The following is a 17,814-nucleotide window of genomic DNA, read 5'->3' on the forward strand; positions in this document are numbered from 1 at the left end:
AAAGAAATAGAGGAAAATAACAGAATGGGAAAGACTAGAGATCTCTTCAAGAAAATTAGAGATACCAAGGGAACATTTCATGCAAAGATGGGCTCAATAAAGGACAGAAATGGTATGGACCTAACAGAAGCAGAAGATATCAAGAAGAGGTGGCAAGAACACACAGAAGAACTCTACAAAAAAGGTCTTCATGACCCAGATAATCATGATGGTGTGATCACTCACCTAGAGCCAGACATCCTGGAATGTGAAGTCAAGTGGGCCTTAGGAAGCATCACTACAAACAAAGCTAGTGGAGGTGATGGAATTCCAGTTGAGCTATTTCAAATCCTGAAAGATGGTGCTGTGAAAGTGCTGCAGTCAATATGCCACAAATTTGGAAAACTCCGCAGTGGCCACAGGACTGGAAAAGGTCAGTTTTCATTCCAATCCCAAAGAAAGGCAATGCCAAAGAATGCTCAAACTACCACACAATTGCACTCATCTCACACGCTAGTAAAGTAATGCTCAAAGTTCTCCAAGCCAGGCTTCAGCAGTACGTGAACCATGAATTTCCAGATGTTTGATCTGGATTTAGAAAAGGCAGAGGAACCAGAGATCAAATTGCCAAAATCCGTTGGATCATGGAAAAAGCAAGAGAGTTCCAGAAAAACATCTATTTCTGCTTTATTGACTATGCCAAAGCCTTTGACTGTGTGGATCACAACAAACTGTGGAAAATTCTGAAAGAGATGGGAATACCAGACCACCTGACCTGCCTCCTGAGAAATCTGTATGCAGGTCAAGAAGCAACAGAACTGGACATGGAACAACAGACTGGTTCCAAATGGGGAAAGGGGTATGTCAAAGCTATATTGTCACCCTGTTTATTTAACTTCTATGCAGAGTACATCATGCGAAATGCCAGGCTGGATGAAGCACAAGCTGGAATCAAGATTGCCAGGACAAATATCAATAACCTAGATATGCATATGATATCACCCCTATGGCAGAAAGCGAAGAACTAAAGAGCCCCCTGATGAAAGTGAAAGAGAGTGAAAAAGTTGGCTTAAAACTCAACATTCAGAAAGCTGAGATCATGGCATCCAGTCCCATCACTTCATGGCAAATAGATGTGAAACAATGGCAACAGTGAGAGACTTTATTTTCTTGGGCTCCAAAGTCACTGCAGATGGTGACTGCAGCCATGAAATTAAAAGACAGTTGCTCCCTAGAAGAAAAGATATGACCAACCTAGACAGCATATTAAAAAGCAGAGACATTACTTTGCTGGCAAAGGTCTGTCTAGTCAAAGCTATGGTTTTTCCAGTAGTCATGTATGGATGTGAGAGTTAGACTATAAAGCAAGCTGAGAGCCAAAGAATTGATGTTTTTGAAGTATGGTGTTGGAGAAGACTCCTGAGAGTCCCTTGGACTGCAAGGAGATCCAACCAGTCTATCCTAAAGGAAATCAGTCCTGAATATTCATTGGAAGGACCGATGCTGAAGCCAAAACTCCATACTTTGGCCACCTGATGAAAAGAACTGACTCACTGGAAAAGGCCCTGATGCTGGTAAAGATTGAAGACAGGAGGAGAAGGGGATGACAGAGAATGAGATGGTTGGATGGAATCACTGACTCAATGGACATGAGTTTGAATAAGCTCCAGGGTTGGTGATGGGCAGGGAAGCCTGGCATGCTGCAGTCCATGGGGTCGCAAAGCGTCAGACACAACTGAGCCACTGAACTGAACTGAACTGATTTCTAAAATGATACCACCTAAACTTGGAGTTTCTTCTGTGTGAACGTTTTAAATTTAAAAACTCATTTCCTTTAATTGATATAAGGGTATTAAGTTTACCTGTTTCTTGTTGAGTGAGGTTTAATAATTTTATTTTGCAAAGTTGTCCATTTTATCTACACTGATTAATTTCAACTTATTCATAATATTACCTTCTTTATGGTTCATTTTATGTGACTTTCTAGAGCTTTTTTCAATTTGTGTCTTCTTTCTGTTTTCGTATATATATAGCTGAAAATTTATCAATTTTATTGATCTTCCAAAAGAACCAGGCTTTTGTTTCATTGTTAAATCTTCTTGGTATTTTCAATTTTCTCTTTAAATGAATTTTGGTCTGTATTATTTCCATTTCTCCAATTTCATTTTATCTTGCTTTTTTTTTTTTAAAAGAAATTCTACGTTCTTAAGTTAGAAGTTTAGATTATTTAAGAATTTGTTGCTGTTGTTCAGTTGCTAAATTATGTCCAACTCTGCGACCCCATGAACTGCAGCAGGCCAGATTTCCCTGTCCTTCGCTATCTCCCCAAGTTTGCTCAAACTCATGTCCATTGAGTCGGTGATGCCATGAGTAGGCTTTTCAACTCAGGTGGCCAAAGTATTGGAGCTTCAGCATTAGTCCTTGCAATGAATATTCAGGGTTAATTTCCTTTAAGATTGGTTTCATCTCTTTACTGTCCAAGGGACTCTTAAGAGTCTTCTCCAACACCACAGGTCAAAGGCATCAATTTTTCAGCGCTCAGTCTTCTTCATGGTACAACTTTCACATCCAGACATGACCACTAGAAAAACCATAGCTTTGATTATATGGACCTTTGTCAGCAAAGTAATGTCTATGCTTTTGATTATGCTGTCTAGGTTTGTCACAGCTTTTTTTCCAAGGAGCAAACATCTTTTAATTTCATAAATGCAGTCACCGTCTGTAGTGATTTTGGAGCCCAAGAAAATAAAATCTGCCAGTGTTTTCTCCACCCCCTCCACCCATGTGTTTGCATGAAGTGATGATCTTAGTTTTTTGAATGTTGAGTTTTAAGCCAACTTTTTCACTCTCCTCTTTCACTTTCATCAAAAGGCTCTTTAGTTCCTCTTGGCCTTCTGCCATTAGGGTGATGTCATCTGCATACCTGAGGTTGTTGATATTTATCCCAGCAATCTTGATTCCAGCTTGTGCTTCCTCCAGCCCAGCATTTCACATGATGTATTTTGCATATAAGTTAAATAAACAGGGTGACAATATACAGCCTTGACATACTCTTTTCTGAATTTTGAACCAGTTCATTGTTCCATGTCTGGTTCTGACTGTTGCTTCTTGACCTGCATACAGTACCCACTATATGAACTGGTTCAAAATTCAGCTTACAGAGATGCATGTTAGTACAATATACTAACAATGGCACTCATTTAGTGCTCTTTATTTTGGGGGCACTGTTCTAAGTACTTACATAAAGCATCTTATTTAATTTAATTTTTAATAACAATTCTATAAGGCAGTTGTTGTTATTATGCCCATTTTACAGACAAAGAATCTAAAGCATAAAGACTAAATACTTGCCCAAGGGCATACAACTATTAAGTGGCAGAATCCAAGCAATCTTTTTCTAAAGTCTGAGCCTTCAACAAGTTTACAGTGCTGCTTCTTAAAAATAAAATTAGTGAAGATTCAAGGATGAATGCCAAGTAAAGGAGCAAGGATGAATGCATAATCTGTTCTGCAGAATTTTGCAGAGTTGATAAGCTTGGCCCATAGATTTGCCTCTAGCTCCCAAACAGTGTGAAAAAGAATGAGCTGCAAGATTTACAGTCACCAAAATGTGGAAATGAACCTTTCTTTTTTTTTTCAGGAAGGTCACTGAAAGAAATCTCTTGTTGCTCTCCATTTGCATGGTGATTTTCATTTCATTCATTCACTCTGTATTTGTTTATACAATAACCACCTCTTGAGCACCTTCTATTTGTTAGGCTCTTTGCTTATTGTTTGTAGATGGAAGGAATAAAACAACCCATGCCCTAGAGATACCCAGAGCATGTGGTTAAAGATCAGTGGTATATCTTACTTGTTTTTTCTCCCACTTTATCCCCGAATGTGCAGTAGAACATAATGACAGGCACGAATGGATTTGGAACAGGTTCTTCTGTGAGATGAGACCTGAGGGAAGGTTAGAAAACACTAGAAAGAAACAACCATTTGAACTGATGGTGCCTGGTCACAGAAACATCATTATTTCCAAACTACATCTTTCTGTGTAATCTGTAACCTGAGGCTGCCCCTGGACAAACTGGACACTGTACTTTAGAAGATTCCATGATTCTTTGGAGACCATGTGGCTGCAGGGATGAAGGGCAGGAGGGTGGTAGGAGGAAACAAAGCCAGCTGGTTTCACCAAAGCTCTGAAATCCATGTGCGTGTGCATGCATATGTGTGCATATATGTGTCCCATTGCTAAGAGAGTACTCCTGGCTGCCTGGTCAAAGGTCACTCTTGCTCCTTCTGAAAATACTCCCTAGAAGCTGCAAAAAATATTTTTAAAAATGGTTCTTTCTCCTCTTCTCCCCATCTCAATTTATCTAATAAAAGGAATGTAGGCAAAATTATTTGTCCCAGTGGTCATGGCTCTTGCCTAGTAACATAGCCTTATTTTCTGCCACCTTTGACCATGAACCCCTGGATATAGGGATAACATTATAACACTTGGGCCTAAAGATAAGGACATGATTTATTTTGACACCTGAAACTTGGGCTTGGGTTTCTAAGTGAAAATCATATCAACACTATGAACGTTGGTTAAGATTTTATTCAGTGTTTTGAAATGCATGATGTCGCCTAAAGACCCATGATGCTGGCATCTGATAGATTCAGTTTTTTGGTCAAAGTGCAGAATTCATCCTGACCACAGAGGGCATCTTTCCTGAAGTCATTGCACCATAAAGATCTTAAGAAGAAGATGAGATGGGAAAAGTGAGAGGATACAGAGTTTCAACGTAGTTTGCATAGTGGTGGTAACAGGGAACTGAGAATAATTACTGAGGTACCTTGTGTTTCATTTTTAATTTGTAGTAATGGGCCTTACAGTCATCTTTTCTGGACTACTTTTGATTAGAAAGAAAAAGAGCAAATTCATTTGGAAGTCTTGATGTAGCACATGAATTATTTAATAGATTACATATTTAGCAAGGGTTTGAAAGCTATGTTAAGGAATAAGCATAAAGGTCTTAGACATTTCACCCAGAGAGTAGTGCTGCTCTGGCAGCAACAAAACTAACTCTTCCCCAAAGGGTTTTGCATGGAACTTTTAAAAAAGCTGTCACAGCTTGAGGTTCCTAAGCCAAAGCTGCTTCACTTACTTTTCTTTATCTTCTTTCTCTCTTGCAGTCCCAGCAGAAGTGCATCGTGATCTTTGCGCTGGTGTGCTGCTTTGCCATTCTCGTTGCATTGATATTTTCAGCTGTGGATATCATGGGAGAGGATGAAGATGGACTGTCAGAAAAAAATTGTCAAAATAAATGTCGGTAAGAGGTAACAAACAGAAATTTAAAAATTCTCTTTCAGGGAGTGGGTGAGAAAATCAGAGGGGGTCTTGGACAGTGAGAGAAAAATATTATAAACACACATGAGCACCTAACTGCCTATTGGGTTAAGCTGAGGCATGAGTCACTGTCCACTGCTGATTTTACATTTATTTAGACTAAGGGAATAAAAATGAATCATACTTTACTTCACTTTACAGTTTGGGAATATTCTGTACAGAATTGTGTTGACAAAATGAAATTTTGCAACAACCTGCCTTTCTGGAGACCTCTGTGTATGAGGTTTTGATTTGTTCCATAATAAGCTCAGCAGTAATGAAAGCCTCCACAGACTGAGGACGCCGTGCTAGTTGTTGTTAATCAGAAGTTAAACACACATCTCAGGGAAAATTCCAACTTAAAATTAGGGATCAAATAAATAAGCATATCTATGAGAAGACATGTACTTCCTCAGTCTGTCCCAGTTTAGCACAAAGTTTATTTTTCATCCAGAAATTACAACAGCTTTATTGTTACATATCTGTATTATTTTTTCTTCAAGTACACTAAATAACATTTCCCTAGGGTCACTTCTGACTGCAGAGCCATCATAGCATGGTTTTATCCTCATAAATCTCCTCATCCAACTCCTCCCTAGGTGCTACTTTGTTTTTTGAGGTTCGTAGGAGAATGTAAAAAAGTACCAAGATGTGGCAGAGAAACAAGAGGTTTATTTTTATGTTTGTGTGCTGCAGAGTCGAAGTGAGGCCATAAAATTACATGGTTATTAGGAATTAGTGCTTGTAATGAATTTTAAATATTGTTTTTTCCCTTTGAAAAGCATTAGTCAAAGTGCCCCCTCTTTTCTAGCTTAAAATCAACCACAGCCTAGTAATATATATGTAAGTTTTTATCCTAGATATTTTGCCTTGAGGGTTGAATGTCCAACAGAAAAAAAATCTGGATAAGACAATAGAAATTTGGGGTTCTTTTTAACCCATGATACATTATAGTTTAATTACTAGGCAACCGTGCTGTATAGAACAAAGGGTACAAGAGAGAAATCAGTATACATTTTAGGTTATTCCTTCATGCTAGATAGGTGTTCCTAAATATGTTTACTTCCCAGACTGAATTTGGGAGGAAAATTATATTGGGATTATCAGGAAAGCAATAGAAAAGCAATAGATCATCATTATGTTCCTCCTGAAAACTGTCTGCGTCACGACCTTGTGCTAATCTGTTACATGACACATATAAGCATACTGTGGGCAGGGGGCCAGTGACTCATACTTATTCACGGGGGTGGCTCAGCCCCTCCCTCTCGCCTCACCTGTAATGAAGACTGCTGAGTACTTTAAATGGCAAACTCCAGAATCTAGAAGGCAACTTTGTAAAGATCAAACTGTAATGACTTCCATAAGACAAAATACCTAGGATCTTTTAACAAACGTTATGAGTTATATGTTTTTTACAACAAAAAAAGGGGAAACCTTCAAATTATGCCTATTTTCACTTGGAGAAATCTATTATAAAATTTAATCTAATTTTAATTTTCAACTCATACAACTGGAATTTGACCTAGTTATTTCTTCCATCTTAATCAATAACTAAATCCTAATGACTCAATATTGCTTCTCCCTCCATCTAGAATGTATTCTTCCAATTACCAACCATTTTCCTGCTTTCTTTTCCTTGGGTAGTTGCAATTATTGCCTTGATCTCTAGGTTGCATGTGCTAAGTTGCTTCAGTCATGTCCGATTCTTTACGACCCTATGGAGTATAGCCCACCAGGCTCCTCTCTCCATGGGATTCTCCAGGCAAGAATACTGGAGTAGGTTGCCATTTCCTTTTCTAGGGGATCTTCCCAACCCAGGTGTCGAACCCAAGCCTCTATATCTCCTGTTTGGCAGGCAGATTCTTTACCACTAGTGCCACCCCGGAAGCCCTGCAACTCTTTTCCAGAACTTGCAGCCCCTCCAGATCTTCCTTGTGTCTACAGTCTCTTCTGTGTCTTGCATTTCTTTTCTCCTGCATTCTCAGCCTTGTCACTTTTGTATATCTGCCTAGGTTATATCTGGCTTCCTCCTGTCCTCATCCTGAGAAGCTTCTGCTTTTTCTCCTCTCTCCAGAGCACAGGGTGGAGGCAAGGCAACTGCAATTTCTTAAACCCCCATCCAATCCCAGTCTCCAGTGGGACAGTCCATTCCCCACCATCAATCATTCTCATTTTAATTTGATGAACTTTTCTTATGTCAGTCACTATCTCCTTATCACTATAGGCAACATTACCATCTAACTTCCAGGACTCCCTCCTTTTGTACCTGGCTAACAGACCTTCTGGGCTGGGATGGTGGCTCAGCAGTAAAGAATCTGCCTGCAGTGCAGGAGATGTGGATTTGATTCCTGGATCAGGAAGATCCCCTGAAGAATCAAATGGCAACCCACTCCAGTATTCTTGCCTGGGAAATCCCATGGATAGAAGAGCCTGTCTGGCTACAGTCCATGGGATCGCAAAATAGTCGGACATGACCGAGTGACTAAACAACAACAATAGGCCTTCGAACCACCAGTCCCATCTCTTGCCATCATCATTAGTAACTGTAAAAATTTTCAATACCCTAGCTTTACTGTATTTAACTACTTCAAGTCAATAAATTTAGTGTCCACTTTGCCTTTGCACCTGCCAGCAAACTGCTCTACCTCCCAAGTAGCTTAATGTAGTGAAAGACCATGGACTTTGAAATTTGAAAGATTTGGATTCAAATGTACATTCCACCACTTACTGACTGTGTAAACTTGGGCAAGATATGTAATTTATGTTATTCACCTTTTTGCATAGCAACAAAGGACTGAACAAGGAGTTGCAACATAGTTCATGAGACAGTCATGGTGACTGTGGTCAGAAGTGCAGTGGGAAAGCCAGAGGAGGTTTAGGGGAGTGGTCTGGCAGAGTAGAAAGAGGAAACCTGGCTTTGGATGCCCCTCCACTCCTGATGGGTTATGAAAACTGTTTTAGTTTTATTTCCCTTAAAATGGTAGATTAAACAAAATCTCTCTCACAAGGTTTTATGAGGCTTCAGTAAATTGTATAAATCTACAACCAAGCCACAGGAAACTCATAACAAGCAATATATAAATGTCAGCCCTCTCCCTGTCCCTTCCTAAGCATACAGAATCCCCCTTCTCTAGTCGCAACTAGCTTCCTTCCCACCACCGCCCCCCAGCTTCACACTCATCCTGAATCTACTCTTCATCTTGATTTTAGTAGTCTTTGATTCTGTGGAGGTAAACAAAGAGAATGAACGTATGAGAATGAGTGAAGTAAACATGAGAACAGAGCTATTGATCCAGAGCTTGCTGTGGCAAGGCAGTTCACCTCAGTCACTTGTGTTTTAGCAGAGACTCAGAGGCAGGCAGCGGAGGGGGAAAGTGCATCGTGGTGTGCCCTGTTGGCCTGGTGGAGCTGGAGGCAGGCTAGCTAGAAGCAGGCATCCTACGTGATGGGTTAGGGGTACGTATTTGTTTTCTCTGGTTGGTTCTAAATTGGAAGTAGGGACAAAAATTAGGGAAGATGGCAGTTATTAATCAAGTTATGGCTATCTTGATTTCAGAAGTTATTGTTTAGTTTCCTGGATTATTATTAGAGATAGCAATCCTCTTTCCTACAAGTCTGACTTAGAGCAGGCTGACTTCCTGGGCTGGTTATTATAGATAAGAAGTTGGTTTCCTGGGCAGGTTGCTGCAGGTTATGAGGTCAGAGTTCTACCATATATATATATCCATACACACACACACACACACACACACACATATATATATATATATGTGGACTGGCCATTACTGATTTGCATATTCAATCTCCCTTTTCCCTAAACCTCCTCCTATACTACCAGCCCCTTCTGGTTTCGTTTTGTTTTTATCCATTTCTTAGACCATGACCAGTGTGTCTTGGATACTTACTGTAGCATCCTGTACTCTTACTTGCCTCCTTGGATCTTGTGCCTCAACCATGCTGCCAGTTCTTAAACTGGTTGACTCCTAGTCCCGCCCATCCTATTCTCAGGGCATCCTCAGCCATTGCTCACCCCCGCCACCGGATTGCAGAGAGAGTGAGTTCCTTGTTCTTCAGTCCTGGGTTCCTTGAAGCAGGGATGTCCCAGGTAAAAGAAGTAACATTGTTTGGAGATGCACCCACTGAGTACGCTAGTGCTGATATAGACTAGGGGGGAAAACCACCAATCTGCAGAAATCCTAGCATACCAGTCTCAACTTAGCCCTTCTCTACAAAGTTCTAGTCCTCCTCTCATGACCTTTTCCTGTCATTAACCTTTCCAGCCTCAAGGTGGTGCTGAGGAAGTCACATGATGCTCAGCTTCCAGTTACCCTTTACTCACTCACATCGTTTTCTTTTTATGTTCTTCTCCTTATATGGGCTCAGATGGTAAAGAATCTGCCTGCAATGTGGGAGACCAGGGTTCAATTCTTGGTCAGGAAGATCCCTGGAGAATGGAATGGCAACCCACTCCAGTATTCTTGTCTGGAGAATCCCATGGACCGAGGAGCCTGGCAGGCTATAGTCCGTGGAGTCACAAAGAGTTGGACACGACTGAGCGACTAACACTTTTACTCGCAAAGTTTTCTTTTTATGTTCTTCTCCTTATGGTGTCATTATCTTAAAGAGTGCTGCTTGCTCAGTGCAACCTTTGCTGAGATCTCATTACCTTTGTAATTAAGCTCCCTCTGTGTTTGTAGCTCTCCTCACTCCTGAAAGTTGAAAGAATACAAGACATCCTACAGTCTGTCAGCAGCTTCTCACTGTTTTGACATCCCCTTTCCAAGGTCTCTTTACCCAGTGTACTCTTTTCTAAATATATTACTTTAACTCATTTTATCTCTACTAGCTAGCCTAAATACCTTTCTGTCCTCTGAAAGATTCCCGCTCTGAGTCATACCGCCCACTCAACATGTCTTTGTTGAGTTTTTATATGTCTCTCTAAAACATGTATCTCCCAATAAATATTATCCAATTTGTGATTTATTATTTCCTGATTTATTTTATTTCTCTTCTTTTTATTACTTCAGTTCAGTTCAGTTCAGTCGCTCAGTCGTGTCCAACTCTTTGAGACCCCATGAATCGCAGCACGCCAGGCCTCCCTGTCCATCACCAACTCCCAGAGTTCACTCAGACTCATGTCCATCGAGTCAGTGATTCCATCCAGCCATCTCATCCTCTGTCAACCCTTCTCCTCCTGCCCCCAATCCCTCCCAGCATCAGAGTCTTTTCCAGTGAGTCAACTCTTCACACGAGGTGGCCAGAGTACTGGAGTTTCAGCTTTAGCATCATTCCTTCCAAAGAAATCCCAGGGCTGATCTCCTTCAGAATGGACTGGTTGGATCTCCTTGCAGTCCAAGGGACTCTCAAGAGTCTCCAACACCACAGTTCAAAAGCATCAATTCGTCAGCGCTCAGCCTTCTTCACAGTCCAACTCTCACATCCATACATGACCACAGAAAAACCATAGCTTTGACTAGAAGGACCTTTGTTGGCAAAGTAATGTCTCTGCTTTTGAATATGTTATCTAGGTTGTTCATAACTTTCCTTCCAAGGAGTAAGTGTCTTTTAATTTCATGGCTGCAGTCACCATCTGCAGTGACTTTGGAGCCCAGAAAAATAAAGTCTGACACTGTTTCCACTGTTTCCCCATCTATTTCCCATGAAGTGATGGGACCAGATGCCATGATCTTCGTTTTCTGAATGTTGAGCTTTAAGCCAACTTTTTCACTCTCCACTTTCACTTTCATCAAGAGGCTTTTGAGTTCCTCTTCAGTTTCTGCCATAAAGGTGGTGTCATCTGCATATCTGAGGTTATTGATATTCCTCCTGGCAATCTTGATTCCAGCTTGTGTTTCTTTTATTACTTAGCTTCTGTAATACTGTTCTAATAGTAGAATAATGATACCCTCAATTATAGTTTTCCGTAAGAGTCAATAAAATAACTGCTATAAATGTATCTTCCAAAGTGTATTTCAACCAACCTCAGTTTTTATGCTCAGAAACAAGGTCTTTTGACCTCGGTAAATGACTTTGACCTATTTCTCTGTCTCCTTGTACTGAATTTATGTGTACTTTCCATCATTTTCCTGTGGGTTTTTGATTGCTAATAAGTCCCTAGTAATATAAACTTCCACGTCACTTGATCACCTGAGAGGGTGAAAGGCAGATTTTCTAGTTTTACCAAGAAATTATATTTCAGTAGGCTCTGGGGCATTATTGAGAGTCAAGAATGACTTAAATGGCCAGTTGAGATTGTATACATCCTGTGTTTGGGCTAATTTGTGGTTCACTATTGGCCCTAATTATTTTACACCATTCCCGCAAGATATAACTATGCACTATGATGTTTCCCACATGTCACATCCCCAGGGACCAGAGATGCTGGAACTTACCTCCCACTGCTGCTCACATGCAGAACACCTGCTCACCTGTGGAACTCACCCATTCAGATGAGAGACCTCCATTTTTCATTTTGCTGTTATATCTCTCTCCCCTGGACGAATCCTACATCAGTGGTTTTGGATTGTTACTGCCCCACTAGAGACCGCATTGGACACTTACTAGAAGAAGGACTTTTCTTTACCACACCTCGTGGATAAATGCACACAGAGTCACTTTTCACCTTGTTCCTGTTCCATCTCAAGCCCAATTCCCATAAACTATAGTAATGTAAACTCTCAATAAACAAGCTAAATAAACATACATTTCTAGGTGGGCTATTGTTGACTTCTAAACATATTTATGGATGTTTGCTGTCATTTCTATCCAGGTAATTATTAATTATGTCAACCCCTGCTCCTGGGCTTCCTCACACTTGCCTCTCATCCTTGTGAATCAGTCATGGGTCTGGGTGACTACTAGCCTGGTTGGGCTCACTCACAAATCTGCATATCCATTTTAGCTTGTGCCCATTTGGTCTGAAACATAAAGGGAATGGGAATGGACCAACTCAGTCTCTCTCTCTTTAGCTCTCTCTCTATATATACATATACATATATATACATATATATATATATATATATATATATATATATATATATAATCCCCACTATTCCTGAACCCAGTAATTTGCTTTTACCATAAAGTGAATGGACTTGGGTCTGTATAAAATGGGACCCATGTAATATTTTAGGCTGGGTAATTAACGTATAAGTTACTATATATGTGTTCAGTTGCTCAGTAATGTCCAACTCTTTGCAACCATATGGACTATAGCCCACAAGGCTCATCTGTCCATGGGATTTTCCTTGGCACAAATACTGGAGCGGATTGCTATTTCCTACTCCAGGAGATCTTCCTGACCAAGGGATCAAACCTGCATCTCCTGCATTGCAGGTGGATTCTTTACCACTGAGCCACCAGGGGAGTAGGGTAAGTTATAATAATTGTTCTCTAATAAAGGGTGGCCTAGACCACCAAGGTTTGGCTACAAAAAGCATAGTAAGGGCAGACTCGCTTTAATAGGGCACCTCCACCACCAAACACACACACACACTTTATATACATTGTATAAATTTTACAATTTCTCTGTTAGAAAGCTGGCTTCCCTATTTTATGTTTTTCATATCTTAATTTTCTGAATTTCTTTCTCTGATCCATTATTTACTTACTTTAAAATAATATACTATATTCATGAAAGTGCAAAAATGTTAGTTGCTCAGTCGTGTCCGACTCTTTGCAACCCCATGGACTATATAGCCTGCCAGGCTCCTCTGTCCATGGGATTCTCCAAGCAAGAACACTGGAGTGGGTTACCATTTCTTTCTCCAGGGGAATTTTCCCAACCCAAGGGTCGAACCTGGGTCTCCAGCATTGCAGCCAGATTCTTTACCATCTGAGCCACTGAGGTATCTATATATTAATAACCCAGTTTCATCTCCAAAATAGGACATATATAGTGTGGATCATCAATATATAACATTTCTAGAAGATAGTGTTGAGAGACCTTTTGTGCATTGACAACCACCTCCTGGTAGTTTGTACTATCTCTTTGTTATCATGACCTTAGAGCTATTTTAACAGATACAACTTGCTCCAATAGACTATAATCATTGTTTTCCCTTTTAATGCCCTTTTTATTCTTGGCTAGAAGGAGCTGTCTTTTGTACATTTGGACATTGTTCTAGATATCTCTGAGAGCAGCCTTGCCTCTTGGAAGCTACAAGCTGTTCCAGCCCCGTTTTGAATTTTCTGATTCTGAGACCTGGTGTTTGTCTCCTGTCTAATGAATCCTGGTTCCTTTCATGGAACATTCTATTAAATATCAAAACTTTAAGTTCTAAGAGTGTCATTAAATTATCCCCCAAGGATATTGGTGATGAGGATATAAGGACACCAGAGGAGAGGCTTTTAAAATTGCTTTTGTGACTGAGCATCATTCCTTCATCCTTTTTCCTTTCCTTCCTTTCATATTATAGAAATAAGAACATGGACTATAGGGGCCAAATTCCCTGTGTTTGAATTTGGCTGTACCACTTAGGAGAATTGCAATTTGGGGCAAATTTCTCAATTTTATTATCACACTTTTTTTCATCTCTATCATGAAGACAATTATGATGTCCTATTTGAAAGGTTTCTGTAAAGACTAAGTATGTTGATGCAAGTACCTTTCAAACAATAACATTTGTCATGGTAAATGCACAGTAAGTGTTGACTCTTCCTTTTATTAAGGGACATAAGTTCATTATAAATATTTGCAGTCCCCTTTTACATTCCATTTAACTTTGCTCCAAAATAAGAGTTTTTTCATCCATTTGTTTTATCCTTTTCTTAAGCTACAAATTTTTCCTCTATTTAGATTAACTTTAATCTACCATGGTTTATATTGACAAACCCAACCATGTTTTTAAATTAGTGTTGCTCCCAAATTTAGAAGACTGGGTTTTTGGCTTCATATTTGACATTTGCGTGCTTTTCTGTCTAAAGAGAAAGAGAAACATTAATCTACACCCCTCCACCCCCAAAGAACAGGAAAGAATATAAAAGCCTAGAGCACCTGGTACTACAAATAGATTTCTAATGTACTAAACAACACCGACTCGATGGACATGAGTTTCAGTGAACTCGGGGAGTTGGTGATGGACAGGGAGCCTGGCGTGCTGCGATTCATGGGGTCACAGAGAGTCGGACACAACTGAGCGACTGAACTGAACTGAAACCAACAATCATGATGAAAGGTGGACTAAGGCAAAAACTGGCTCTAGTGCTTTTGTTCTAGATTTTCTCCTAGTTTCTCCATTTTAGCTCACAATGAACCTGTTTCCCTTATAAATTTCTTAATGTATTTTTCCTTTTATAATGCCAATATCAAAAGTGAGCCATTTTACCTATTTCTTTTTTTAATTGAAGTATAGTGGTGCTTAGAGGTAAGAGAACATGCCTGCAATGCAGGACACTTGGGTTCGATCTCTGGGTTAGGAAGATCTCCTGGAGATGGAACTGGCAAGCCACTCTAGTATTCTTGCCTGGGAAACCCACGGACAGAGGAGCCTGGAGGGCTACAGCCCATAGGGTCACAAGGAGTCAGACATGACTTAGCAACTAAACAACAAGACAGTTGATTTACAAAGCTGATTTACAATACTATATTCATTTTGACTGTGTGATGATTCAATGATTGAGTATATGATGATTCAATTCAATATTATTGAATCAAAATAATGATTCAATAGTTTTATAGATTATACTCCATTTAAGGTTATTATAAAGTAATTGTCTATATTCCCCATGTTGTACAATAATATGTTCTTGTAACTTATTTATTTGTAACTTATTGTACCTCTTAATGCCTTAACTCTATCTTGCTGTTGCTGCTGCTGCTAAGTCACTTCAGTCATGTCCGACTCTGTGCGACCCCATAGACCGTAGCCCACCAGGTTCCCCCATCCCTGGGATTCTCCAGGCAAGAACACTGGAGTGGGTTGCCATTTCCTTCTCCAATGCATGAAAGTGAAAAGTGAAAGTGAAGTTGCTCAGTCGTGTCCAACTCTTAGCGACCCTGTAGCCCACCAGGCTTCTGCATCCATGGGATTCTCCAGGCAAGAGTACTGGAGTGGGGTGCCATTGCCTTCTCCGAACTCTATTGTACCCCTCCCCATTTTCCTTTCTTTACCAGTAACCACAAGTTTGGTCTCTTTTTTTGTGAGTCTGTTTCTGTTTTGTTATATTCATTTGTTTGTTTTAATTTTTAGATTCCACATACACATGATAACATAGAGTATTTGTCTATCTCTATCTTGGACTTATTCTCCAGGCAGGTCCATCCATATTGTTTCAAATGGCAAAACCCCATTCTTTGTTATGACTAATATTCCATTTTATACACACACACACACACACACACACATATTGTGTCTAGTGGCTAAGTCATGTCCAACTCTTGGTGACGCTATGGCCTGTAGCCTGCCAGGCTCTTCTGTTCATGAAATTTTCCAGGCAAGAATACTGGAATGGGTTGCCATTTCCTTCCTACATATATGTATCACATCTTTATCCATTCATCTGTTGATAGTTTCTTAGATTGTTTCCATATCTTGGCTATTTTAAATAATGCTGCTGTGAACACTGGAGTACACGTATGTTTTTGAATTAATGTCTTTGTTTTCTTTGGATATATACACAGGAGTCGAATGGCTGGATTATATGGTAGTTCTATTTTTAGATAAACCTCCATACTGTTTCCCACAGTGGCTGCCTCAATTCACAGTTCCACCAACAGTGTACAAGGGTTCCCTTTTTTCCACATCCTCTCCAGCCTTTCTGGTTTGTAGATTTTTTGGTAATGGCCATTCTGACAGGTGTGAGGTGTCTCGTTGAGGCTTTGATTTGCATTTCCCTAGTAACTGGTGATCTTGAGCATCTTTTCATGTGCCTGCTGGAGATTTGCATGTCATCTTTGGAAAAATATTTATTCAGGACTTCTGCCCATTTTTTAAATTGAGGTTTTTTTTTTTAGAGTTATATGAGTTGTTTATATAGTTCTGACATTAACCCCTTATCAGCCATATCACATTCAAATATTTTCTTCTGTTTAATAGGCTGTATTTTTGTTGTTATGTTGATGCTTTTCCTTGCTGTGCAAAAGGTTTTACATGTAATAAGGTCTCGGTTGTGTGTATTTGCTTTTGTTTCCTTTGCTTTAGGAAACAGATCCAAAAAAATTATTACACCTATTTATGTCAAAGTGTGTTCTGCCTATGCCTTCTTCTAGGAGCTTTATGGTCTGTGGTCTTACATTTAGGTCTCCAGTATATTTTGAGTTTATTTTTGTGTACTGCATAAAAAATATTCTCATTTCATTCATTTAGAAGTAGCTTTCCACTTTTCTCAGCACCACCCACTGAAGAGACTTTTTTCCTCATTGTATATTCTGGCCTCCTTTGTCATAGATTGTTGTTGTTGTTCAGATGCTTAGTTGTGTCTGACTCTTTGCAACCTCATGGACTGCACCACACCTTCACTGTCTCCCAGAGTTTGCACAAATTTATGTCCATTCAGTTGGTGATTCTATCTAAGCATCTCTTCCTCTGCCACCCCCTTCTCCTGTGGCCTTCAATCTTTCCCAGCATCAGGGTCTTTTCCAGTGAGTTAGCTCTTCCCATCAAGTGGTCAAAGTATTGGAGCTTCAGCTTGAGCATCAGTTCTTCCAGTGAATATCCACAGTTGATTTCCTTTAGGATTGACTGGTTTGATCTCCTTGCAGTCCAAGAGACTCTCAAAAGGCTTCTCCAACTCCGTAATTCAAAAGCATTGATTCTTCCTTGCTTAGCCTTCTTTGTGGTCCACCGCTCACTTCTGTACATGACTACTGGGAAAACCATAGCTTTGACTACAGGCCTTTACCAGCAAAGCGATGCCTCTGCTTTTTTAAACGCTGTCTAGTTTGTCAGAGCTTTTCTTCCAAGGAGCAAGCATCTTTTAATTTCATGGCTGCAGTCACCATCCACAGTGATTTTGGAGCCCAAGAAAATAAAGCCTGTCACTGCTTCCACTTTTTCCCCTTCTGTATGTCATGAAGTGATGGAACTGGATGCCATGATCTTAATTTTATTAACATTAACTTTCAAGTCAGCTTTTTCACTCTCCTCTTCTACCTTCATCAAGATGCCCTTTAGTTCCTCTTCACTTTCTGCCATTAGAGTGGTATCATCTGCATATCTGAGGTTATTGATACTTATCCCTGGCAATTTGATTCCAACTTGTGATTCATCCAGCCTGGCATTTCACATGATGAACTCTGCATATAAATTAAATAAACAGGGTGATGACATACAGCCTTGTCATACTCCTTTCCCAATTTTGAACTAAGATCCCCTGGAGAAGGGAAGAGCTGCCCACTCTAGTAATCTGGCCTGGAGAATTTCATGGATTACAGTCCATGGAGTTACAAAGAGTCAGACATGACTGATCAAATTTCACTTTCACTTTTCACTTTTCTTGTTCCTTGTCTGGCTCTGTTTCTTCGTGACCTTCAT

At 40.0% G+C, this 17,814-nt stretch overlaps 1 protein-coding gene across 4 annotated transcripts in view; it reads left to right on the forward strand.

The window, feature by feature from the left end:
• Nucleotides 1-17,814, forward strand: part of PLD5 (phospholipase D family member 5) — a 424,183-nt gene that overhangs the window by 191,360 nt on the left and 215,009 nt on the right. For 2 of the 4 annotated variants that reach the window (XM_070768103.1, XM_070768104.1), the window contains exon 2: nt 5,149-5,285. In XM_070768103.1, coding sequence (XP_070624204.1) covers nt 5,149-5,285 — 137 coding nt within the window. Of the gene's footprint in view, nt 1-5,148; nt 5,293-17,814 lie in introns of all 4 variants that reach the window. The other 2 variants (XM_070768106.1, XM_070768105.1) reach the window with 1 other exon arrangement.

This window comes from Bos indicus, chromosome 16 (assembly GCF_029378745.1).
Source record: "Bos indicus isolate NIAB-ARS_2022 breed Sahiwal x Tharparkar chromosome 16, NIAB-ARS_B.indTharparkar_mat_pri_1.0, whole genome shotgun sequence".
NCBI classification, from domain to species: Eukaryota; Metazoa; Chordata; class Mammalia; order Artiodactyla; family Bovidae; genus Bos; species Bos indicus.